At 37.8% G+C, this 23,957-nt stretch overlaps 3 protein-coding genes across 3 annotated transcripts; 1 reads left to right on the forward strand and 2 right to left on the reverse strand.

The window, feature by feature from the left end:
• Positions 1-225: 225 nt before the first annotated feature.
• eomesb (eomesodermin homolog b) lies at positions 226-6,730 on the forward strand. The gene is made up of 7 exons (XM_077229903.1): positions 226-351; positions 1,668-2,218; positions 3,470-3,624; positions 3,718-3,839; positions 4,259-4,417; positions 5,612-5,673; positions 5,748-6,730. The coding sequence occupies exons 2-7, from the start codon at positions 1,752-1,754 to the stop codon at positions 6,379-6,381; spliced, it is 1,599 nt and encodes a 532-aa protein (XP_077086018.1). The 5' UTR covers positions 226-351; positions 1,668-1,751; the 3' UTR covers positions 6,382-6,730.
• A 1,705-nt stretch (positions 6,731-8,435) lies between these two features.
• Positions 8,436-17,613, reverse strand: LOC143738081 (uncharacterized). The gene is made up of 8 exons (XM_077229972.1): positions 17,531-17,613; positions 14,992-15,141; positions 11,850-11,933; positions 11,413-11,469; positions 11,216-11,317; positions 11,007-11,117; positions 9,926-10,060; positions 8,436-9,108 (listed from the first exon to the last, which is right to left on the reverse strand). The coding sequence occupies exons 2-8, from the start codon at positions 15,130-15,132 to the stop codon at positions 9,007-9,009; spliced, it is 732 nt and encodes a 243-aa protein (XP_077086087.1). The 5' UTR covers positions 15,133-15,141; positions 17,531-17,613; the 3' UTR covers positions 8,436-9,006.
• Positions 17,614-19,418: 1,805 nt separating this feature from the next.
• LOC143738082 (zona pellucida sperm-binding protein 3-like) lies at positions 19,419-21,849 on the reverse strand. Its single transcript, XM_077229973.1, has 8 exons — positions 21,244-21,849; positions 21,056-21,177; positions 20,868-20,971; positions 20,619-20,796; positions 19,899-20,016; positions 19,748-19,833; positions 19,591-19,679; positions 19,419-19,519 (listed from the first exon to the last, which is right to left on the reverse strand). Exons 1-8 carry the CDS (start codon positions 21,817-21,819, stop codon positions 19,452-19,454), a joined length of 1,341 nt encoding a protein of 446 aa, XP_077086088.1. The 5' UTR covers positions 21,820-21,849; the 3' UTR covers positions 19,419-19,451.
• Between the last annotated feature and the right edge of the window lie 2,108 nt (positions 21,850-23,957).

Raw genomic sequence — 23,957 nt, forward strand, 5'->3', positions numbered from 1 at the left:
CTTGATACTCGCAATGGTGATATAAAATAATGTTTTTCGAGAAATAAAACTCCAAAAATATATATATTTTAAAGCAGCTTTAGATGTTTACCCCGAGAAAACAGGCTCAAAGGCTCATGGTTAAACAGAGCTGGGTAAAATCGAGTAAAATAAGAGTATGAAGTATCAGTAGGAGGCGCTATAGAGCCGCATCAATAAATCCAGCATCATCATCACAGGTGCTTCAGTCAGTCTTTCATTCATCAGACCGTGTGTTTTTAGCTTCAGACTCTCACTATCTCTTCATCGCTCTCAGTCTGTATACCAGCGCGATTGCGACATCAATCTCTGGACACACTGAAGATGAAACTGGTGAGTTATTCATCATAGTGATGATTCATATTATTTCGCATTTACGCAAGAAGCTTCATTGTGTTATCTTTCTTACCTTTGATTGTCAATCAACTTTAACCTCTCTGATAGACAAGTATGCATTTACCACCAGAGGAGAAAATACTAGTACCAGATTATTAAATAGTTATTAATACTGAACCCAGACAGCCGCTGTTTAAACCTCGTTCAGCATTATGCGAAAAATAAAACTTATAAAAATAAGAATTAGAAAACGTTCTCGTTTTACACGCACAGAAACAATATTTGCAACGTTTTAGATGTTAGGTCACATATGCTTAGAAAAAAACCCCTAATAAGAACAATTTTGAAATTGTCTCGCAAAAACAAAACAAAAAAAACACACAAATGGCAGTAACGCGTCATTCAAAAATAAAAAACAATAGCTTTGTCTTCCAGACTGTTTATGTATCGTGTTTATTATAAGACTTCATTTTTAAATATTACTAATAAACACAGCTATAGGCCCAAACTAATTTTGTTCAATCATTAAAGGAAGAATTAATGCTGAAAATCGAAAACATGAAGTTTATGTTCCGCATGACACTAATAAAGTCTAGATTTGCAATGAATTTTAACATCAATATTTAATTGTAAAATGCCAAAGTTATGCGTAATGAAGGAACGTTTTAATTGAATCACTGTTTTCTGTGGTTTGTTGCTTTTTAGTTTGTAGCCTAGCTTATATGGAGGAGCACATGTGATTACAAACTATTTATTATTTGTTCTTCAATTAAATCCAACATCGGCGAAGATTTGAACTGGAGAATAACATGAACTGAAATATAAAGCGAAGACTACTGTAGCGTATTTAATTAAAATGCTGTTAAATAATTTATTTTTTAAATGCAATTAAATGATACCGTTTAGCTGCACATATTAGAAAATAAAAAAGTGATAGCCTAGGGTTATTTGGAAAATATGAAATTTAAGCTATAGCTAGACAAGCCTATTTTACGAACGAATAGGCTACATTATGATATAGTATAGGCTAAACGTCGCGAGTTAAATAAAGTGCATTTAATTTGATAGCAAATGTACGATGAAAACAAATTAACCTTCAATTAGCCTACATTAAATCATTTTATTTTACGTTTTTAAATAGCCATAGAAGATTGTTTAAATTTAGATCCATAAAATCAAAAAGCTTCGATTTGTTTTTAATGGAGCGGTGACTGAAATGCCGAATCAACCAAAGCGATCAGAATAGAAATAATGTGCAGCTGTTGAACGTTTTAATAATGAAATTGTTTTGACATCTACACATTAATTCTCAGTGATGCACGCGACAGTATCTGCCGGGGATCGAATTATCAAACGTCAGGATTCGTCTCTAGAGTTCGGGTGGAGTGTGTCGGATCATGCCCGGGGAAGGGTCCGGTTCTGCGCTGGACGACGGGAAGGATTCACCGATCATTTGTGAAGATGAACTGACGAGCGGCCGGTACGTACTCGACGGGCTCGCGTCCAATCGATACTTCATGATGGGCGCGACGCAGCAAACGCAGGAAAGTTCGAGTCCGTGTCCGTTGTTCCCGTACACGGCCCAGACCGGAGGAGTATACGCCGGTTCCGATGGATCGCGCTACGCGTCGCTTCATTACGGCTCCGTGATCCCACCCGCGGGCTTCTGTCCGTCTCTGTGTCCGGGACGCGGGGAGTTCGGCGCGGGATATCAGTTCGGAACCGCTTCGGGAAACTCCTACGGCTCGTATCAAGGGTCCGGGATCGCTTCCATGGCTCGAGCTCAGGTGTATCTGTGCAACCGGCCGCTGTGGCTCAAGTTTCACCGGCACCAAACAGAGATGATCATCACCAAACAGGGCAGGTGAGAGAGTCTTAAAATAAAGGTGCTTTTATTGCCATCGATGGTTCCATCAAACATTTGCATTCTTTATACTATTAAAATGTTCTTCACACTAAGAAAAAACATCCCAGCAAGCAATTTTGCGTTTAAATAGCCGTCCAAACACTAGCCTGAAGTCTAGGGCAAAATTTAGGCTGTCAGTGAAAATGTAAAATAGACGTCTAATCATAGCCCGAGATGTTAGGCTACACATAAACATGTCAAAGACATGAAACTAAACACCTTTTGTTCTAATCACTGTTGACTTTGCTTACATGATGGAATATCCTTCATCTCGCAAGTTATTTTGGCAAAAACAACACCAAATTCAAGGTTATTTTGGCTAGAAGTGTGTTACTCATAATCGGATTAAATCGGGTGTATTAAACGACGGAGAAATGACGGATATTACTGGCTGATGGTTCCTTTCAGAACTGATCAATGAAGGTTCTTTGTGGAACCAGAAACGGTCATAATATGTCATTGCTGCATTAGGAAATCCCCTTTTGGAACCATTAATTTTAAGCGTAAATTAATAAAATAGGCTAGCTCTATTTAAATATTTTTTGTTAGGCCATTTATAGGCTAGGCTACGCTTTAAATTGTATATATAGGCCAAGGCAAAATCACAACAACAGACTTTTTAAAATCAATTTGAACAGTCATATAACGAAAATAATGTTTCAAATGTGTTTGTATTTTTATCTGGCGCGATCGATCGCGGTTCGCAAACAGACATGTTACTATAGCAACAATAAGTAGGCCTATAGTCATTCATATTATTTATAGATTTTTGTATAATAGCCTATTAATCAAAAAGTAGGCTAGTTTTTTATTATTTATTTATTTTTAAACTACATCTAGGGGTTCAAAAAGACAATTCAGGTCGAATTTTTTTTTTTAAAAGTGGTCGTCAAAATAGAAGTTTATTATATTTACATTTAGGCCTAGGCTATGCATTTAGCGCTTTTATCTAATGCGAACCACAAATAACGTACAACGCATTCATCACAGAGCCAAAAATCACAATGTGTTTATTACACAACAGATGAAATCAGATTGAGAAGAATTGTATTAGGCTATTATGTAGGCCTATGTGTGAAAGCATTGGTTTGAGAGTGTGGTGTGGTTAAAGTTCTTTGAAAGCAATCCTAACCTATCTTTAATCCGCAATTTTGATAATTCGTTCAGAATATAGCTGAATAATCATTTGTGTTTTTAATCCCTGCACAGGCGGATGTTTCCATTCCTCAGTTTCAATATTACCGGCCTGAGCCTGACGACGCATTATAACGTGTTTGTGGAGATTGTTTTAGCGGATCCGAATCACTGGAGATTCCAGGGCGGGAAATGGGTCACGTGCGGGAAAGCCGACAATAATATGCAAGGTATGGCAGAAACCAAGTTATTACTCGCTGTTATTATTATTATTAATAATAATAATAATAATATCATTATGCTGTTGTATTTTATTGATTTAGGGAATAAGATTTACATCCACCCCGAATCGCCGAATACAGGCGCTCATTGGATGAGACAAGAAATATCTTTCGGTAAACTGAAACTAACGAACAACAAGGGAGCAAATACCAACACTTCACAGGTAAATAATTCACATTTATTTTATGAGTACAACAGAGCTACTGATGCTTAAACCATTTCTGTTGTGCTTTTTGGGCCTGTTTTAGTAATCAAATGAAATAAATAAAAGCACAGGCTATTGCTTTTGCCACTGACTGTGAGAATAAGTAATATTAAATATGGGTGAATGTGATTTTAACCTGGAACAACATTCCAATCAAACAATCAGATCTGAGGGACAAGTTTATAGTTTATGCCAAGTCTAGGTGCTTCTATATCAGTGTTATTCATCATTTCCCTCTGGTTTTTGGGATGAGTTATGGGTAGAGTTAGAGATTTTCAGTCATAATGTTGTTCCAGAATCCAGATTGAACATCTTACTTGGCAAAATCACCATTAAATGATGTGCGTTGAATAGTCTCATTTGTGTCTCCAACTCAGATGATTGTCCTCCAGTCTCTACACAAGTACCAGCCGAGGCTTCACGTCGTTGAAGTGTTCGACGACGGGATTGAAAACACGGGACGAGACTCTAAGACTCAGATCTTCACCTTCCCGGAGAACCAGTTCATCGCGGTTACAGCTTATCAGAATACTGATGTAGGCCTACACACTTTCTTTCTGAGCATGAATAACCCTCTGGTGCTCTTCACCTGTTTACTTTTTTATTTCAGTGGAATTAATGTACCATATTTTAGTTTGATAATGTTTATTTGATATTTTGTATTTTTTTGGGATTTTATGGTACTAAATTATATTTACACTGTATAATCCATTTATTCACTTTTTGAGCATAGACCTGAAAATTAAATTTCCAACTTAAACTGTCCTAAATCTAACCTAAATGCTTTAGACGTAAGTTTGATCTCTTTTCAAAGGCGACACTTGGCAGATTGTTGCTGAAGTGAAAAAAGTTTTAAAAAGTTACAGAATTTTATGGTTATTGTTATGAAAAATGTGCAAAAACAGTATTTTCAATTATTATATGAAATATATTTTTAAAAAAACATGTTTTACTCTAAAACTGTGAGAAAAGTCATAAAAATAAAATGTTGTCGGCTGCAGTTCCAAACGCTTCCACTAGAGGAAACTCGAGGAGCACAAGTGTGACTATTGTTTCAGGACCATTAAACCTCTTCCAATCATGTCCATGATTTTTTTTGATAACATCGCAAGAACCAAAACCTTTACAGAGTTTCGTACCATTCCGATCAAGAAAAAAGTAAACAAATAAAATAAAAAAAATAAGTAAATCTTTTCGGTCTAAACTGAGAGAAGAGCACCAGATGCATGAAACAACCCTCAAGGCCTCATTATGCTTCTGCGTCAGGTTGAGCTGCATCGCGGTGCATCTGACCAATCACAGCCCTTGTGGTCTGCGTCGCCTCGACGCGTTTTGTGGAGGTGCACGTCGAGCTACGGCGGAGGGGTTCGCGGCGACGCAGAGGGGTCTGCGGGGGTACGCCGTCGATTCGACGCAGACGCATAAAACAGGCTTCACACTAAATGCGTCTCTATAGCACGCATTGTGTTTTTACATGCATATGATACGCATGGGTAGGTTTAGTAGTGGGGCAGGGTTGGGGTGTGTCTGTATTATAGGTTTGGATATGATTAGTGGTGTGTAGCCTATTACACGCAATAAATTGCGTATCATATGCACGTAAAAACTATTTTTCGCGTATAAATTGCACGATAAACACAATACGTGCGATAGAGACGCATCTTCATGAGCTCAGGCTGGGACTACACACACTCAGCTATTAACACTCACTTTCTGTGTCGTTCCTCTAGATCACTCAACTGAAGATCGACCACAATCCGTTCGCCAAAGGCTTCAGAGATAATTATGATTCGTGAGTATGATGAGCATCACTGAGGTTTCCCAGCATGTTTTCTCGGTTGATACTAACATGCATTGGATTTTCAGGATGTACACGCTCGCGGAGCGTGAAAGACTGACGCCTTCGCCAACGCACTCGACGCGCGCGCAACAGATCGTGCCAAGCGCGCGCTACACCATGCAACCTTTTCTCCAGGATCAACTCAACAACCGGTTATACAGCAGCGATCAGACCAGTGGCGGTAAACTGGAGCTCACGGCGTACGAGGGAGATTATTCCAGCTCTTTGTTACCCTACAGCTTCAAGTCTTTACCTCTCCAGAGCGCGCACTCGCTCGGGTACTATCCTGAAGGCGCGTTCGCGTCCGTGACCGCGGGATGGGGCACGAGAGGCTCGTACCCGAGGAAAGTGCCCTGGTCTCCGAGACCAAACCCCCCAGATGAGCACATCATCATGCCCGACAAAGACAAACCTCAGGAGGAAAGCACTGTGAGCGCATTCGCTCAGAACTGGATGGAGAACAGCGCATCATCTCTGAAGCCTTCAGACTCTGTGGAGCCCAGTATTTACTCGGTCGTGTGCAAGAGGAGGCGGGTTTCCCTCGGAGAATCCGGGACTGGAAACTCTCCCAAGTGTGAGGAAGACTCGGAGAACTTTAACAAGGACACGTCCTCCTCGTCGAAGGCGATCGGCTATTACGCGTTCTATGCCGGCAGCTAGAGGAACCGAACGCGTTCCAAAAGCTGCACTCTTAAAAATAAAGGTTCCGAAAGGCCGTTTTAGAACTGAAGAACCATTTTTGGTTCCCAAAAGAACTTTTCAATTTGAAAAATCTTAATAACCTTTTGAAAAATGGAAAGATTCCATGGAATGTTCTTCATGGAACCATCGATTCCAATAAAGAACCTTTATTTTTGAGAGTGATTGTTTGTTTGAATTGATCAATTTGGTCCTTTTGTAATATATTTAAATCTCACCCTCATGCTTTTGTTTCTGTGCACGTTCAAAGTAAGATATGTCATTTTGAAAATGCTGTTATGTGTAGCTATTAAACGACTGCTGTTTTGGATTGGTTGGTATATTCTTGAAAACATTTAATTTTTTAATATACGCTCTTAAAATTAAGGTTCATTGCATTGAATTGATGGACCATATAGATTTTAACATCCATGGAATCTTTTCAGCGCATGCAAGGTTCTTTATAGTGGAACTATGTTCTTTGGATTAATAAAATATTCTTTACACTAATAAATAAATAAATAATAAAAATGGTGCTTTTAAGAACTCATCGCTGAAAGGTTCTTTGGGGAACCAGAAACTGTTCTTCTGCGGGGGAAAAACCTGTAAAACCTTAATTTTTACAGTGTACAGAATTAATTGAATAATTTAGACATGATATGGGTGTGGAGGACATATCCAGAAATATATCCAGCTGTAAAATAAATCAGATTAATAAATCCAAATGCAAAAGTTATCCAGAAAATCAATAACTCAAACACAACTCAGTCTCACTGAATCAGTAAAAATGAATAAACCATAGAATAGAATGTGTTTGGTAAATAAGGGAAATGCAAAATTTAACCTCATATATAGTGGATTTAGGATTATTACAAGAATCCAGAAATAAACTCAACATTGAAGTTCTGTATATATGTAAGATGATATATTGTACAGTAAATATTGAGGACACTGTCCTCTAGTGTCAGAACACAGCAGTGACGCCTGAGGAAAATCTCATCAATTCGGTTTGATAATGTCAAATTAAAAATGATTTAATGATTAGTAACTATCACATAGTAAAAACAGTGAAATATCATTCTAATGTAAATCATCTGTTTTCTATGTGAATATATAGTAAAGTGTAATTTATTCCTGAATTTTCAGCATCATTACTCCAGTCTTCAGTGTCACATGATCCTTCAGAAATCACTATAATAGGATGATTTGATGCTCAAGAAACATTTATGATTATTATCAGAGTTGAAAACAGTTTCATATTTTTGTGGAAACTTTGATGCTTTTTATTTTTCAGGATTCTCTGATGAATAGAAAGATCAGCATTTATTTGCAATAGAATCTTTTGTAACATTATAAATGTCTTTACTGCCACTTTTGATCAGTTTAATGAATCCTTGCTGAATAAGAATATGAATTCATTAGAACTTATAAATTTATAATAAAGTATTAATTTGTTTTGTTTTTTAATCTTACTAATCCCAATCTTTTGAATGTTTGACAGTTTCCACATTTTTTTGTAAAAATATATAGCAGCACAACAGTTTTCAACACTGATAATAATCATAAATGTTTCTTGAGCATCAAATCATCATATTATAGTGATTTCTGAAGGATCATGTGACACTGAAGACTGGAGTAATGATGCTGAAAATTCAGCTTTGATCACAGGAATAAATTACACTTTAATATATATTCACATAGAAAACAGATGATTTACATTTTAACATTTCACAATATTACTGTATTTTTTTAATCTTAATTATTTTAAACTTTTGACTGCCAGTGTGAGATGCTGTGAGACGGCAAATAAACAAAATCACTAAAGAATAAACACACTGCCACTTACAAAAATTAATTTATTAAAATATGCAAAGTTTCTAGCCGAAGGTCTTCATTGCATATTTTAATAAATAGATCAATTTTATAAATATTAAATGTTTATTCTTTAGTGAAGTGCTTTGTCTGATCGTGCAACGGCCGAACGTTTCTGGATGTGCGCATATTACTACTACTTCTAAAACAGAAAAAAACAGAAATAATAATAATAAATGAACTTTATATATAGCATTTTTAAAATGGTTTACACAGAGATTTGTAGCTGACATATGTACATAAACATTCAAATGCATTAAAAAGAAAACAAAACCTTAAATAGTTCAATTGCACACAAGAAGAGGATGATGTATGAGATTGAGGGAAAGTCCTGGTGAGCAGAAGCTACACACACTCGGTTCAGTGTGTGTGAATGAGTTTCTCAGACACAAACACACTCAGCTGTTTTCAGTCATGCAAGTACAGCTCCTAAAAATACTGAAATCTCAAAAACAACCTGTAGTTCAATCTGACAATATCTGACACAAATCGTGTCATAAACATCCTCAAAGAATGGCCAAAACTACAAAAATATTAGAAATAATTGTAATGTGCAAAGTTTCTGATAGCAAGTCTTCCAGAAAGATCTGTGGAAGTTCTCTACACTTTCGAGCAGAACGATTGATGGAGATGTTACACTACTAAGGGCCCTAGACTGAGCTCTGGGAACACATCCAACACAGTCACTGAAGCTCTGCTTTAGAGCATAGATTCATCCGGAATACATGAATGGTCTTAGACTTGGATGGATTTTCTGCTGCGATGCAGTTCATCTATCCATCTTCTCTTGTCCCATCTCGCAGCAGAAGCTCGAGAGAGCGTCGAGCGGCGCTCATCCTGCAAAAACACAGGAACACTTTCATTTTCTCATCATATACACACTGCAGCATCAGCTCTTTTCTCACAGAGTCTGAAACGGTTCGTTTGAAGATTCAGTCTCTCTAAACCCCGCCTCCTTGACAGCTGCTCTGCTCTGATTGGTCAGAAACCACACACTCATTATCATATCTGAATCTCAGCTCTTGATACTCAGTGATACGAACAGTAATCATGATGTGGGTTTTAACCATAGACTACAAAAAATACGTTCATAGTGTCGGTGACGTCACGCGTAGTGTTTCTGAAGAGCGTTTTTGAAGCCCAAAGTGGGCGGAGCCGGCCGTCGCCATCTTGGCAGCGTCACTCCCGGATAAACGAACGTGTGAAGCGAGGCGGATTAGCTGAGGTGACGTGACGCTAACAGACAAACGGCTAGTAGTGACATCAGCGGAAATCCACCTGTCACTCAAGTGGCCACGCCCTTAATTATGCAGAACTTTAAGGCTTAATATCATTTAAACGGATGAGTTATAAAAAATATTCCCGCCCTCGCAGTCGTCATGAAGGATAAACTTAGCTATATAGACCAAAACCACTATTTGCACCAGACTGTAAACATGTTTTTTTCTGCTGTAAAGTTGGGTATTTTAACATGGGGGTTTATGGGATTGACTCTCTTTTGCTGCCGGTCTCTAGTGGCCAGTGGATGAACTGCAGTTTAATCACTTCAGTGTTGGATTAAAGAGAGAGATGGGAAGGTTACTGCTTGGTTTACCGTATCAATCCCATCAGAGTGGATTTGCTCTGGCGGCAGAAAGAGAGACTCGACTCTCACCTCATAGGCCGGCGGATCTGAAGACGGGACCGGACTGTAGTAGGACGGGGGTGATGATGCGGGACGCTGGTCCACGACATCACTGACCACATCAGGTGATGCTGAGCTCATGTGGATCACCATCAGACGCTTCCTCTGCAGATGCACAGAAGATATATATATATATATATAAAATAAGATTAAACAAACCAAATCTGATTAAGATAGAATTGAATTAAAATAAAAAAATTAATATTAATAATAAAATTGTATTTCATGCATTAGATTAATTAACTGTAATTAATTACTTAATTAAACAGACGAATTAACTTAATTAAAATAAAAATGCATTAATAATAAAAACGATTAAGTAAATAAATCTTGATTTAAATAAATAAAATAAGAAAAGCAGAGTAAAATCAAAAATAAGATTAAACTAATTAAATTTGATTTAGGAAAAAATATTGTAACATTTATTTATTTAAATACAGGGGTATTTTTATGCAAGATTAAAATAAACTGATTATTTAAATAAATAAATAAATAAATACAACTTGATTTAATTAAAAAAATTAAGAAAAGCAGTGTAAAAATGTAAAAATAAGTAAATAAGATTAAACTAAGTTTTATTGAAATCACAATTAAGATAAATAATTGAATATTTATTTAACCTTTAAATAAAAAGTATTTAATACATTAGATTATATAAAAAAATGATTAAAATAAAGCAGTGTAATTTTTTATAATAAATAAACAAATACATTTTACTTAAATAAAAATAAAATGAAAATGTATTTAAATAAATAAATAATTTTTATAAAAAATAATATCAATATATTCATATAAATGAATAAAACATCTAACAGTGCAGTATAACAGTGAGTATAAAAAAACAAGGATGTAATGTAAATATTTTACACATTTGTAATACTAACTTTTCACTCTATAAATCAAGTCTTTGTAAATAAAAATATATAGCTGCCTTTTAAATTTTAGGATGGCGGCCCCTGACAAGCATGATCATATTTAGGGGTCCGTGGCATTAAAAAGATTAAAACCCCACCATGGATGAAGCTGAAGATTAAAAGAAACGCTGATTTACCGATTTACACCAGCAGCACGAGGTGCCGAAGATGATCACGGAGAACACGAGCGCCAGAACGTTACAGGCCATGAAAACGATTTCAGTCGGACCCAGAGAAGGGGCCAAAAACTACAACAACCAGATGAATCACACACACCTCAGTATTCATAAACATCAGTAATATATTCATGACAGATGAATCTTATATCATAGAAATAATGACTCACCACACGCACACTCGAAGTGACATAGAACAAGAGGAAGAAGATGATGAAGACGGTCAGAGAGCTGAAGATATTGAACAGGTTCAGAACTTGAGCGGTGACCACCTGAACAAACATAATTCATAAACCGCTTCTGCTTCATCAGATTAAACAGTTCTGCACATCAGATGCTAGATGTGAGACGGGGGTTTCATACTGACCAGACACGGGTTGCGGGTACAGGCAGCGGTGGCTGTAACAACTCCGTTTAAAATCAACTACAGACACACAAAACAACATTATACAAGCGATAGCACAGAAATATCAACACTATTCAGCATTCACTTACAGTTTAATATAGTGATAATGACTATCAAAGCGCTATATCTGATTCTGTATCCTCCTGGAGGTCAACATTTTGGAATAATTAAGATTTATTTATGTTTTTGAAAGAAGTCTCTTCTGTTCACCAAGACTGTGCTTATTTGATCAAAAATATAGGTAAAATATCATTCCAATGTAAATCAGCTGTTTTCTATGTGAATATATACTAAAGTGTAATTTATTCCTGTGATCAAAGCTGAATTTTCAGCATCATTACTCCAGTCTTCAGTGTCACATGATCCTCTCCATGATACACTCAAAATAAAAGACTCACATAGCAAGTTGGTATTAAAAACCAACGTTCATAATTCCAAAAGACGAGTCCAAACGCCACAGCACCGGTCAGGATCTCCAGCCACTGACGGACAAAAGACAAGACGTATTTGTCAGCTTGTAGCCACCAGCAGTTTCACTAGTTAAGAGTGTTGATCGGCAGTATCACTAGTTAAGACTGTTGATCGGCAGTATCACTAGTTAAGAGTGTTGATCGGCAGTTTCACTAGTTAAGAGTGTTGATCGGCAGTTTCACTAGTTAAGAGTGTTGATCGGCAGTTTCACTAGTTAAGAGTGTTGATCGGCAGTATCACTAGTTAAGAGTGTTGATCGGCAGTATCACTAGTTAAGAGTGTTGATCGGCAGTTTCACTAGTTAAGAGTGTTGATCGGCAGTTTCACTAGTTAAGAGTGTTGATCGGCAGTATCACTAGTTAAGAGTGTTGATCGGCAGTTTCACTAGTTAAGAGTGTTGATCGGCAGTATCACTAGTTAGGAGTGTTGATCGGCAGTATCACTAGTTAAGATTGTTGATCGGCAGTTTCACTAGTTAAGAGTGTTGATTGGCAGTATCACTAGTTAAGAGTGTTGATCGGCAGTATCACTAGTTAAGAGTGTTGATCGGCAGTATCACTAGTTAAGAGTGTTGATCGGCAGTTTCACTAGTTAAGAGTGTTGATCGGCAGTATCACTAGTTAAGAGTGTTGATCGGCAGTTTCACTAGTTAAGAGTGTTGATCGGCAGTTTCACTAGTTAAACTGAACAAGAAGTATTAGAAGAAGAACGTTCTCTTCTCAGTTCTCGCGCATGCGTCGTGGAAATCTCTTGAACTCTCGTCTCAGGCCCACAATGAAGAAAAGGAATAGTCGAATAAAGTCGTTATTATGTTTTTTTTTTTCGGGAAAAAAGTATTCTCGTCGCTTGATAAACTTATAGTTGAGCCACTGTAGGCACATGGAATATTTAAACATTTTCTTTAATGACTTTCTGGGCCGTCAAGTTTCATTCCCTCTGGCAGCCTATGTAGCAGTGATCCACCTCTCAGATTTAATCAAAAATATCTTCATTTGTGTTCCGAAGATGAACGAAGGTCTTACGGGGTTGGTACAGCATGGGGGTGAGTAATTAATGACTTAATTTTCATTTTTGGGTGAACTAACCCTTTAAGAGTGTTGATCGGCAGTTTCACTAGTTAAGAGTGTTGATCGGCAGTATCACTAGTTAAGAGAGTTAAGAGTGTTGATCGGCAGTATCACTAGTTAAGAGTGTTGATCGGCAGTTTCACTAGTTAAGAGTGTTCATCCGCAGTTTCACTAGTTAAGAGTGTTGATTGGCAGCATCACTAGTTAAGAGTGTTGATCGGCAGTATCACTAGTTAAGAGTGTTGATCGGCAGTATCACTAGTTAGGAGTGTTGATCGGCAGTATCACTAATTAAGAGTGTTTCACTAGTTAAGAGTGTTGATCGGCAGTATCAGTAGTTAAGAGTGTTGATCGGCAGTATCACTAGTTAGGAGTGTTGATCGGCAGTATCACTAATTAAGAGTGTTTCACTAGTTAAGAGTGTTGATCGGCAGTATCACTAGTTAAGAGTGTTGATCGGCAGTATCACTAGTTAAGAGTGTTGATCGGCAGTATCACAAGTTAAGAGTGTTGATCGGCAGTATCACTAGTTAAGAGTGTTTCACTAGTTAGGAGTGTTGATTGGCAGTATCACTAGTTAAGAGTGTTGATCGGCAGTTTCACTAGTTAAGAGTGTTGATCGGCAGTTTCACTAGTTAAGAGTGTTGATCGGCAGTATCACTAGTTAAGAGTGTTGATCGGCAGTATCACTAGTTAAGAGTGTAAGAGTGTTGATCGGCTGTATCACTAGTTAAGAGTGTTGATCGGCAGTATCACTAGTTAAGAGTGTTGATCGGCAGTATCACTAATTAAGAGTGTTTCACTAGTTAAGAGTGTTGATCGGCAGTTTCACTAGTTAAGAGTGTTGATCGGCAGTATCACTAGTTAAGAGTGTTGATCGGCAGTATCACTAGTTAAGAGTGTTGATTGGCAGTATCACTAGTTAAGAGTGTTGATCGGCAGTATCACTAATTAAGAGTGTTTCACTAGTTAAGAGTGTTGATCGGCAGTTTCACTAGTTAAGAGTGTTGATCGGCAGTATCACTAGTTCAGAGTGTTGATCGGCAGTATCACTAGTTAAGAGTGTTGATCGGCAGTTTCACTAGTTAAGAGTGTTGATCGGCAGTTTCACTAGTTAAGAGTGTTGATCGGCAGTTTCACTAGTTAGCAGTGTTGATCAGCAGCTTCACTAGTTAGGAGTGTTGATCGGCAGTTTCACTAGTTAAGAGTGTTGATCGGCAGGTTCACTAGTTAGGAGTGTTGATCGGCAGTTTCACTAGTTAAGAGTGTTGATCGGCAGTATCACTAGTTAAGAGTGTTGATCAGCAGTATCACTAGTTAAGAGTGTTGATCACAGCCAGTAAGAAATCTAGTAATCTATGTGATGGGATTTTGCCTTTCCAAATAAAAAGATAATAAAAAAATAATAAAAAAAATCTTTAAAGTTAAATAAAGGTTACAGAGAATTAACAAAAAAAAGAGTGTTGATCAGCAGTTTCACTAGTTAAGAGTGTTGATCAGCAGTTTCACTAGTTAAGAGTGTTGATCGGCAGTTTCACTAGTTAAGAGAGTTGATCGGCAGTTTCACTAGTTAAGAGTGTTGAACAGCAGTTTCACTAGTTAGAAGTGTTGATCGGCAGGTTCACTAGTTAGGAGTGTTGATCGGCAGTTTCACTAGTTAAGAGTGTTGAACAGCAGTTTCACTAGTTAGAAGTGTTGATCGGCAGGTTCACTAGTTAGGAGTGTTGATCGGCAGTTTCACTAGTTAAGAGAGTTGATCGGCAGTTTCACTAGTTAAGAGTGTTGATCAGCAGTTTCACTAGTTAGAAGTGTTGATCAGCAGTTTGACTAGTTAAGAGTGTTGATCGGCAGTTTCACTAGTTAGCAGTGTTGATCAGCAGTTTCACTAGTTAGAAGTGTTGATCAGCAGTTTGACTAGTTAAGAGTGTTGATCGGCAGTTTCACTAGTTAGCAGTGTTGATCAGCAGTATCACTACTTAGTAGTGTTGATCAGTAGTTTTACCCCCAGAACCGCCGGGTTGATCTTCAGGAACCCCGTCACTCCGGGCGCGTCTCCGGGCTTCGACTCCGTGATGTAAACGGGACATGCAGACTGATCCTGCGAAGCCGCAGAATTGATGATCACTTCCACTTTCCTCGACATCTTTAGACACTTTAGAAATTGAAATAAGTTTCAGGATCACATGTGATTTCTATGCTGTCAGCTGCAGAGAATTCAGTCATTGTTCACATTCTTTAAGTGAACAAACCAGACAAACCTGCGCAGTTGCTCCGATGACTCAAGACTTTCAAACACTCTGATCATCTGATTGGTCTTTATTCAGCTTTAAGCGTTTCAGTTCATCTATTTAAATTACTTTTGTTTTATTCAGTGATGAGCTGGTTAGAGTTTATGGGTCAAACCAGAGCTGAATCAATTATATTAGAAGCACAAATCTCTAAACAAGCTCCGAACAACATGAGTTTCCTTCATTTAGGAGTTTCCAGCACATTCGACCTCAGTGCTGCATTTGACACTGTCGATCACAACATACTTCTTGACAGGCTGGAAAACTGGGTCGGGCTTTCTGGGATAATCCTAAAATGGTTCAGGTCATACACAGGAGGCAGAGGTTATTATGTGAGTAATGGAGATCATAAGTCTGAGTGGACATCCATGACATGCGGAGTCCCTCAAGGCTCAATTCTTGCGCCACTCCTATTCAACCTGTACATGCTCCCAATGAGCCAAATAATGAGAAATAACCAAATCGCTTACCACAGCTATGCAGACGACACACAGCTCTACTTATCCCTATCGCCTAACGATTACAGCCCCATTGACTCCCTTTGCCAATGCATTGATGAAGTAAACAATTGGATGTGCCAAAACTTTCTTCAGTTAAACAAAGACAAAACTGAAGTCATTGCGTTTGGAAACAAAGAGGAAGTTCTCAAGGTGAACGCATACCTTCAGTCTAGGGGTCAAACAACTAAAAATCAAGTCAGGAATCTGGGTGTGTCTCTGGAGTCAGACCTTAGTTTCAGTAGTCATGTCAAAGCAATAACTAAATCAGCATACTATCACCTGAAAAATATTGCAAGAATTAGATGTTTTGTTTCCAGTCAAGACTTAGAAAAACTTGTGCATGCTTTCATCACCAGTAGGGTGGATTATTGTAATGGACTTCTCACTGGCCTTCCCAAAAAGACCATAAGACAGTTGCAGCTCATACAGAACGCTGAGCAGAACCAGAACATATGAACACATCACACCAGTCCTCAGGTCTTTACACTGGCTGCCAGTTACATTTAGGATTGATTTTAAAGTATTATTACTGGTATATAAATCATTCAATGGCCTAGGACCTCAATACATTGCAGATATGCTCAGTGAATATAAACCCAACAGATCACTCAGATCATTAGGATCACATCGGCTAGAAATACCAAGGGTTCACTCCAAGCATGGCGTTAGCTACTATGCCAGCCGCAGCTGAACCAGCTTCCAGAAGAGATCAGATGTGCTCCTACAGTAGTCACATTCAAATCCAGACTCAAAACACATCTGTTCAGCTGTGCATTTACTGAATGAGCACTGTGCCACTGTTCGTCCGACTGTTTGCACTGTGTGTTATTTTATGTTTTAATTATTCTGATTTCTTTTGATTATTTCTGTATTTTATCTTTTATTATAAACTGTTTTAATTATTCTGATTTCTTTTGATTATTTTAATTTCTTCTATGTAAAGCACTTTGAATTACCATTGTGTATGAAATGTGCTATATAAATAAACTTGCCTTGCCTTTATTACTTTGGCAACACTTTACCATAAAGTCTAATTTCTTAACATTAGTTAACTAACATACAATATAGCTAAATATTTTCAAAGCATTTAGAAACCTTTGTTAATGTTAGTTTTCATATTTGTTCATAGGGCATTAACTAACATATATAGCCTAACTTTTGATCTTATATATATTTTAGTAAGTGTTGCAATTAACGTTAAGATTAATAAACGCTGTAGCAGGTTTGCACATTTAGTTCAGCAGTATTTTTAATTAACGTTAATAAATGAAGCCTTATTGTAAAAACTGGTAATGTTTTTAACATCTAAATGAAGAAGCTTCAACATTAATATAGCTAAGTCAAGATATTTAGTAACACTTTACAATTCACTAGTTAAAATTATTTAACTGCCTTAGTTAACATGAACTAAGAATGAACAATACTTCTACAGCATTTATTAATCTTAATTTAATATTTAATATTGATTTAAACATTTACTAATACATTATTAAAATCAAAGTTTGTATTTGTTAACATTAGTTAATGCACTGTGAACTAACATGAACAAATAATGAACAGCTGGATTTTTGTTTATTAACGTTAACCAAGATTAACAAATAACAAATGTATTGATCATTGTTAGTCCATGTTAGTTAATAAATGAACCTTATTGTAAAGTGTTACCAGATATTTTTCTGACTTTGTCCTCAACTTCAGATCTGCAGTGTGTAAAGTTGCTAAAGTCAGTGGTTATATGTGGAGATGGTTTTACCTCGATGTTGCTGTTGTTCTTGCTCTGGTTCTTTGTTATTCTTAAGGAGAAACTCCACCTATAAACATGCAGAGAATGTGTGTGTGTGTGTGTGTGACTGGCGTCACGGATCAGATCAACACAGTAATTCATCTCTGTCCTGTAAGTTATGATGGTGAGCAGTTAGTAATAACACACCCACACACACTCTTTATGGGGAGATTATTGCGAATGTAACTGAGACCCGCTAGTAAGAGCTGTGCGTGTAAACCTGAGTCACGTGGTCCCGAGAGTCTTAAAACACCACACACTAAAACAGGATTATGAAATTAACTCTTGTAATACATTAAAACAAACTGTATACCTTTTGTATTCCCGGAACCATTTGGACACGTTGGAAATAAATAACTTAATATTTTTCTTCTAAAACCATATTGAATCTAATCTGATCAGTAACTTCTCATTAATGCGTAAAATTTGCAGAGTTTATAATTCTACCATGTTTTTACTGTTCTAGTACTTCGTTTACTCCCTTTTGTTAAATTTCCCAAAATGTGATTTTTTTTTTAATATTTAAAATGTTACAACTAGGCCTACATTAAAAAAAAACTAGCATGCTGCAAGAAATATATATATTTTATCAATATTTATTAGCGCGCGGAGACCCGTCACACTATAGGCTATAGGCCTACAGCTGGTCATAAGTTTGTAACATGCTTTTTTATACAAATGAGGATGTGTCCAAAACAGGTTTAGCTCACTTCTGGGTACAAAAAATGTCCACAAGATATGCCTAAGTAGGTTTACAAAAACACCACATGCTAAAACAGGATTATGAAATTAACACTTAGTAATGCTTTAAAAAAAACTGTATACACCTTTTGCACCACTGAACCACCACCGGATTTACTTTAGCTTTTCAGTTGGCAATAAATCACACAAATTTCAAAACTTCCCGGGTCAATAACTCGTGTTAGCTACTAAACGTTCCTAGTAGAAAAAGAACACTTCTTTTTAATCTTAGTAACGTAGACAAGCAGCTACAACCTAATTTTCCTCAAAACGAGCTTTCCTTCAGTGGACAAAACACATTGATCTCTGACAGATCCGAAGGGAGCGTGTGTAAAGTGCAAAACCCGAAAAGCGTTACTACGAAAACAGTCAATGCCTGTTTCCATTACAGATTTGCGCAAAACTTTTGCGATTTTTTCTAAATATCGACAAAAAACTATTGCGAAATGACGGCGTTTCCATTAACCGATGGACTAAAACGTAATTTTTTCCTCTCGTGATAAGTCATTCCAAAAAATATGGCGACGTAGTCTATCCGTTGATTCCTACCCCTAGTCACCACGTCATTTTTCACACGACCACAGAGACTGAGCCCATGCATGTGTACAAGATGGATGGTCGTTAGAAGTAGCCACGCCCACTTCAAACATTCTGCCGCCCTGCTGCAAATGTGAATGGAAATTGACAACCAGACTCCAGAGAATCTTTTTGCACGTGTTGGTTTCCGATCTGGCAAAAAACCTATAGGACTAGCTCACAAAATAGGGTCGCCACCCGTCTCGGTTTTACCGGGATTGTCCTTTTTAAAAACCTGTTCCGGGAAATTTATCCAGTTTCAAGGCCTTACTTGGAAAATCTATCAAGTATAATAAGGTTTCAGCATTCTCACTTGAACCCCAATTAATTAAATCCAGTTATTACATTATGCTATTATTGAAATGCCCTTTTGTCTTGTAATAGGCCCAGCCCCATAAATGACTGGAGCAAAATGTCCCCCCACATAGGCCAGTAGAAATAGGCTTTTTGTGGTACATATCTGAACAGAAACCATGTAAACTGGATAAATATGTTTAAGTGTAGTATTTGTGCAAGTAAAGACAAAAAACCCAAATATATTACAACATTTATTAAGATCACACCACACTTCCAGTTATTTTTGGCCATAGCCATATTCTTTAACATTGATGGGGCCGACAGATGCTCTTTCCCAGCGTAGATCTGAGGAACGAATGATTAGTGAGAACTTAAGCCATGCATCACAAGAACTAGTTATCAGAGTTAGTCCAAACCTGTGAGCAGTTGATCACTTCCACTTCTGACGCTACAGGTTGTGTCACAGCATCCGCACACCTGGTCAGAGTCATCTGCAGACACCCACCTGACAAACAAACCTCAGTTCAGTTACGCAACTACTTCACCTGTACACTCATCTAGCAGGCGACATACCCATTAGCAGAGAATGAACAAGCTTTCTGCTCAGAATTTGGAGAGGTTGCTGCGGCAGCCACCTTCAAAACGCATGTGATGTAGACCTGCAGAGACAATGGTTTGTACACCATATCATACAAAGAGTTGAACAAATACAAGACATACATACCAGCCCACTGTCCGCTTGCTGGAACCGGAACGCCTCCAGCTGAAACCCTAGCTTATCACCTCGAGTCCGGGGCATAAAGCGAGACGTGGAGCCTGTGAGCTTGGCATCAACAAAGCACCTGTGTAGAGAACGGTGAACGCGATTTCACCAATCACCAAGTACCACACGTTCCTGGAACTTTCAGATCAACCAATCAGATTTGAGGGACAAGTTTAGGCTTAGAACCAGGTTAAGGTGTTTCAACAGTGTTATTCACCTATCGTTTCCCTCTGATTTTAATGAAAAGTTATGGGTAGGGTTAGGACAGGAATGTTTTTCCAGGATCAACAAAATGTTGATCCAGGAACATGTCTTACTTGGCCAAAAATCACAGTGCTTCCTCATGTATCCCAGCTTCCAGAAGGGTTGTGTAATCTTTAACTGTGTACCGTTCAGGTCACCGTGATTGCCAAGTAAGATATGTTCCTTGATCAATATATTTCGTTGATCCTGGAATAACATTCCTGTCCCAAAATTTAGTCCTTACCCTATCCCTAAACCTACCCTTAACTTTTCATTAATATCAGAGGGAAATGATAGGTGAACACTGATGTTGAAACACCTTACCCTGGTTCTAAGCCTAAACTTGACAAAATGTAAACTTGTCCCTCAAATCTGATTGGTTGATCTGAAAGTTGTTCCAGGATCAACAGAGATCACGTTCACCATAGCAGCTCTTACCCATTATTCTCAATAAAGGAGTATCTGGGGACAGAAGCCACATCAGGGACTGCAGTAGCCATGCAGCTGTCCACAAACACACGGACGGGAACATGGCTGTACACACGCACCGATGCTTCGAGATTTATCATGTCACCCAGGAAGTACTGGTTAGAAGGTCTCTCAAATCTCCAGTCATCTGCAAAGAGAGAAAAGTCTTCACACAGATGATTCACAAGCATACTACAAATCTGTTTGGGCTTCACCAACCAGTCATGAGCTTGAGGGAGAACACGAAGACTTCCTCTGCAACCTTAGTTGAGGCATATGGGATCCAAGTGGGCATTAAGGCATCGCTGCTCACATTATGTGTTCTGTAGAGTTAAACAAGCGTCATCTCTCGCCCGTAAACGGCAGGATTAGAACATCCGGTGAGCCTGAATTACTCAAATCCTCACCTTGAATAATGACACTCGATACCAACCACCGCACCACTACTCCTGACAATAGGAACACCATATGAAGCCTCTTGTGGGGTGTAGATAATGTTGAACCTGTAGACGAGCTCATCCTCAGTCACCTAAACAGAAAGGTTAATAGAAGACGGTTCAGAATACCTATGATCATCGTCACAAAAGAAGCTTACCACTGATGTGCTGCTGCATCCATGCAGTTCAGACTCAAAGATCAGCACTTGAGCAGCAGAATCCTCTCCAGTCGCAGTACAGCCTCCCAGTGTAAACCCAGAGGACAACAGTGGGTGCCCAGTCCCAAAGAAGTCCTTCATCACTTCCACATATACAGAGCTCTCTCCGCACTGAGCCGCCACACTGTTGGCCGGGCCGGGAGAAGGCAACTCAAAGGGAACGTCTGGCGTCTGGGGTTCCTCTGGTAGACTTGGAAATCTCCACGTCAGTTTCTCCACTGGACCCTGCAACAGCTCTTTTAATTGAACACCCATAAGATCTTGAGAAGACTTTCCAAAGTCAGTCCTGACTGGTGTCTGGACAGGCAACGGAGCGGGAAACCTTTGAGGTGCAAATACAGTGTTACTGGGAACCGAAGGCATCCTGGAATCAGCTTGTTGAGAAGCTTGAGCTGATGTTCTAGGCCTAAACTCGCTTGGACTCAAATTATGTGCTGCTCTTGCTCTCCATTGCGCTTCAGAAAGTCCAAGAGCAAGAACAAACACCAATCCAAATCCAACCTGCCAAAACCCCATTATTGCCAAGCTTGTTTCAATGACACATTAGGGCGATACCATCCAAATATATGCAGATGTAAATCAGAATGGCTCCACCCCTCTCCTGACAAGCATTCTTCTCTGCACCTGCCAATTTACTCAATCAATATGTCACAGGTGAAAGTCATTGATTCTTTATTACCTAAACATAACAGTTGTAATGGGGAGAAAACATATCAATGAATTTATAATAAAATATTTTTATGATCCTGCATTCCGTTGGTAAAATGAATTAACATATAAGGACATGTTATTAGTAGTTGCTAAATCAAATGATTGCTTATTTTAAATATCAAAATGAAAGGATAAATTCTCTGAAACACAAACAAGCTCAAGTCTTGTTGTGTCTTCCTTTGTTTTATTAATTCAGAAACATGGCCTTTGCACACTAGTATCCAGAATTATAGAGTTTAGTATGTTTCAGGTTTAGATTATAACATCAAGAGCAATCTCCACAGGGGTCTGAAATGGAGAAATGTATTTCAGAACCAAAGGAATGCAGGATCATAACAATATTTAATTATAGATTCACTGATATGTTTTCTCCCCATTACAACTGTTATGTTTAGGTTGATCAGTGTTTGTGGATTCATTGTAGACTTCATTCTTTCTTGATCTATTCTGTACCGAAAGACTATAATCTGAACAGTCTACTAAAACAATTTAATTTATAATACGAAAGTTAAGCTCATTAGACATTAAGAACTTTAAAAAAATGTTGGGGTTTGAAATATGACATAGCATACATTAAAACATGCTGGAGAATCTTAAAGAAGTATATAGGCCTACTTAAGTTCACAAATAGTTTATGAAGCAGAATGATTTCGGTCACTATAGCGGATTCTTCAATCAGCGGATGTACTAGAGATCGTCTGATAGACGTGCTTTCCAACGCTCCTGTGCGTACCTGTGTACGTGCTCGTACCTGTGTAAGCGCTCGTACCTGTGTAAGCGCTCGTACCTGCGCTCGTACCATTTCTGCTTCGAGTTCCTGCTTGTGGAATTTCTTTGAGGTTTAGAATCCAGAATTCCTGTAATTATTTTGTCTTTTGTGAATTTAATAAAGAACTCTGTCTCGTCTTCTGTCAAACCGCGTCATCTACGTCAGGTGACTGTAAACGCACAAAAACTGTTTCTATTGCAGTTTTGCGAAATATTTTTTTTCTAATTGCCTGAAAAACCACCTCATGCGAGCGTAAAAACTTTTTTGCGATAAATGGGAGTTTTTGCGAAATTGACGTGTTTTCATTGGGCGTATTATCAATTCGCAATTTCAATTTGCGCAATTTGAAGGGTAATGTAAACGCGGCTGTCACACACCAGTGTCACCAAATTCAGATTACACATCTCTGCTGTCCTGATGGTTATACTACAACACTTATTTTGGTATAAAAGTTTTTTTGCATAATTTTTTATGACTTTTATTGATGGAAAATATTCAATAACTTAATACACTGGATTGTTGCCAAATTCAGTTTACACATCATGCTGTTCTTATGGTTATACTACAACACTTATTTGGGGGAAAATAAACATTTTTAATACAGTGTATTACAGTGAAGTTCATGAATATTTTTCATAATAAAAATAATAAAAATTATACATTTACAATTGTATATACAATTAAAAATACATTATTTTTCCAAAATAAATGATGTAGTACAACCAACCGGACAGCAATGATGTGTGAACTGAATTTGGCAAAAATACAGTGAAGTTATTGAATATTTTCCATAAATTAAAGTCATAAAAAATTATGCAAAAAAACTTTTATACCAAAATAAGTGTTGTAGTATAACCATCAGACAGCAGAGATGTGTAATCTGAATTTGGTGACACTGGTGTGTGACAGCCGCGTTTACATTACCCTTCAAATTGCGCAAATTGAAATTGCGAATTGAAAATACGCCCAATGAAAACACGTCAATTTCGCAAAAACTCCCATTTATCGCAAAAAAGTTTTTACGCTCGCATGAGGTGGTTTTTCAGGCAATTCGAAAAAAAATATTTCGCAAAACTGCAATAGAAACAGAAACACTGCACACCAAGACAGCAGTGGTGTGTAAACTGAGTTTGGTGACACTATAGTGTGTGACATTGACTGTTTTCGTAGTAAC

This window comes from Siphateles boraxobius, unplaced genomic scaffold, assembly GCF_051911475.1.
Source record: "Siphateles boraxobius isolate OS27281-9 unplaced genomic scaffold, OSU_SipBor_1 137, whole genome shotgun sequence".
NCBI classification, from domain to species: Eukaryota; Metazoa; Chordata; class Actinopteri; order Cypriniformes; family Leuciscidae; genus Siphateles; species Siphateles boraxobius.

Coding starts and splice junctions, on each gene's coding strand:
- LOC143738081 (XM_077229972.1), bottom strand. CDS start 15,132: ATGTCGAGGAAAGTGGAAGTGATCATCAATTCTGCGGCTTCGCAGGAT. Junction 11,470..11,849: donor TTTTAATACCAACTTGCTAT/GTGAGTCTTTTA, acceptor GTGTGTCTGTAG/TTGATTTTAAACGGAGTTGT. Junction 10,061..11,006: donor CGTGCTGCTGGTGTAAATCG/GTAAATCAGCGT, acceptor GTGCATCTGCAG/AGGAAGCGTCTGATGGTGAT.
- eomesb (XM_077229903.1), top strand. CDS start 1,752: ATGCCCGGGGAAGGGTCCGGTTCTGCGCTGGACGACGGGAAGGATTCA. Junction 2,219..3,469: donor ATCATCACCAAACAGGGCAG/GTGAGAGAGTCT, acceptor ATCCCTGCACAG/GCGGATGTTTCCATTCCTCA. Junction 3,840..4,258: donor CAAATACCAACACTTCACAG/GTAAATAATTCA, acceptor TCTCCAACTCAG/ATGATTGTCCTCCAGTCTCT.
- LOC143738082 (XM_077229973.1), bottom strand. CDS start 21,819: ATGGGGTTTTGGCAGGTTGGATTTGGATTGGTGTTTGTTCTTGCTCTT. Junction 20,017..20,618: donor TCCTTTATTGAGAATAATGG/GTAAGAGCTGCT, acceptor TTCTCTACACAG/GTGCTTTGTTGATGCCAAGC. Junction 19,680..19,747: donor TGTTCATTCTCTGCTAATGG/GTATGTCGCCTG, acceptor TTTGTTTGTCAG/GTGGGTGTCTGCAGATGACT.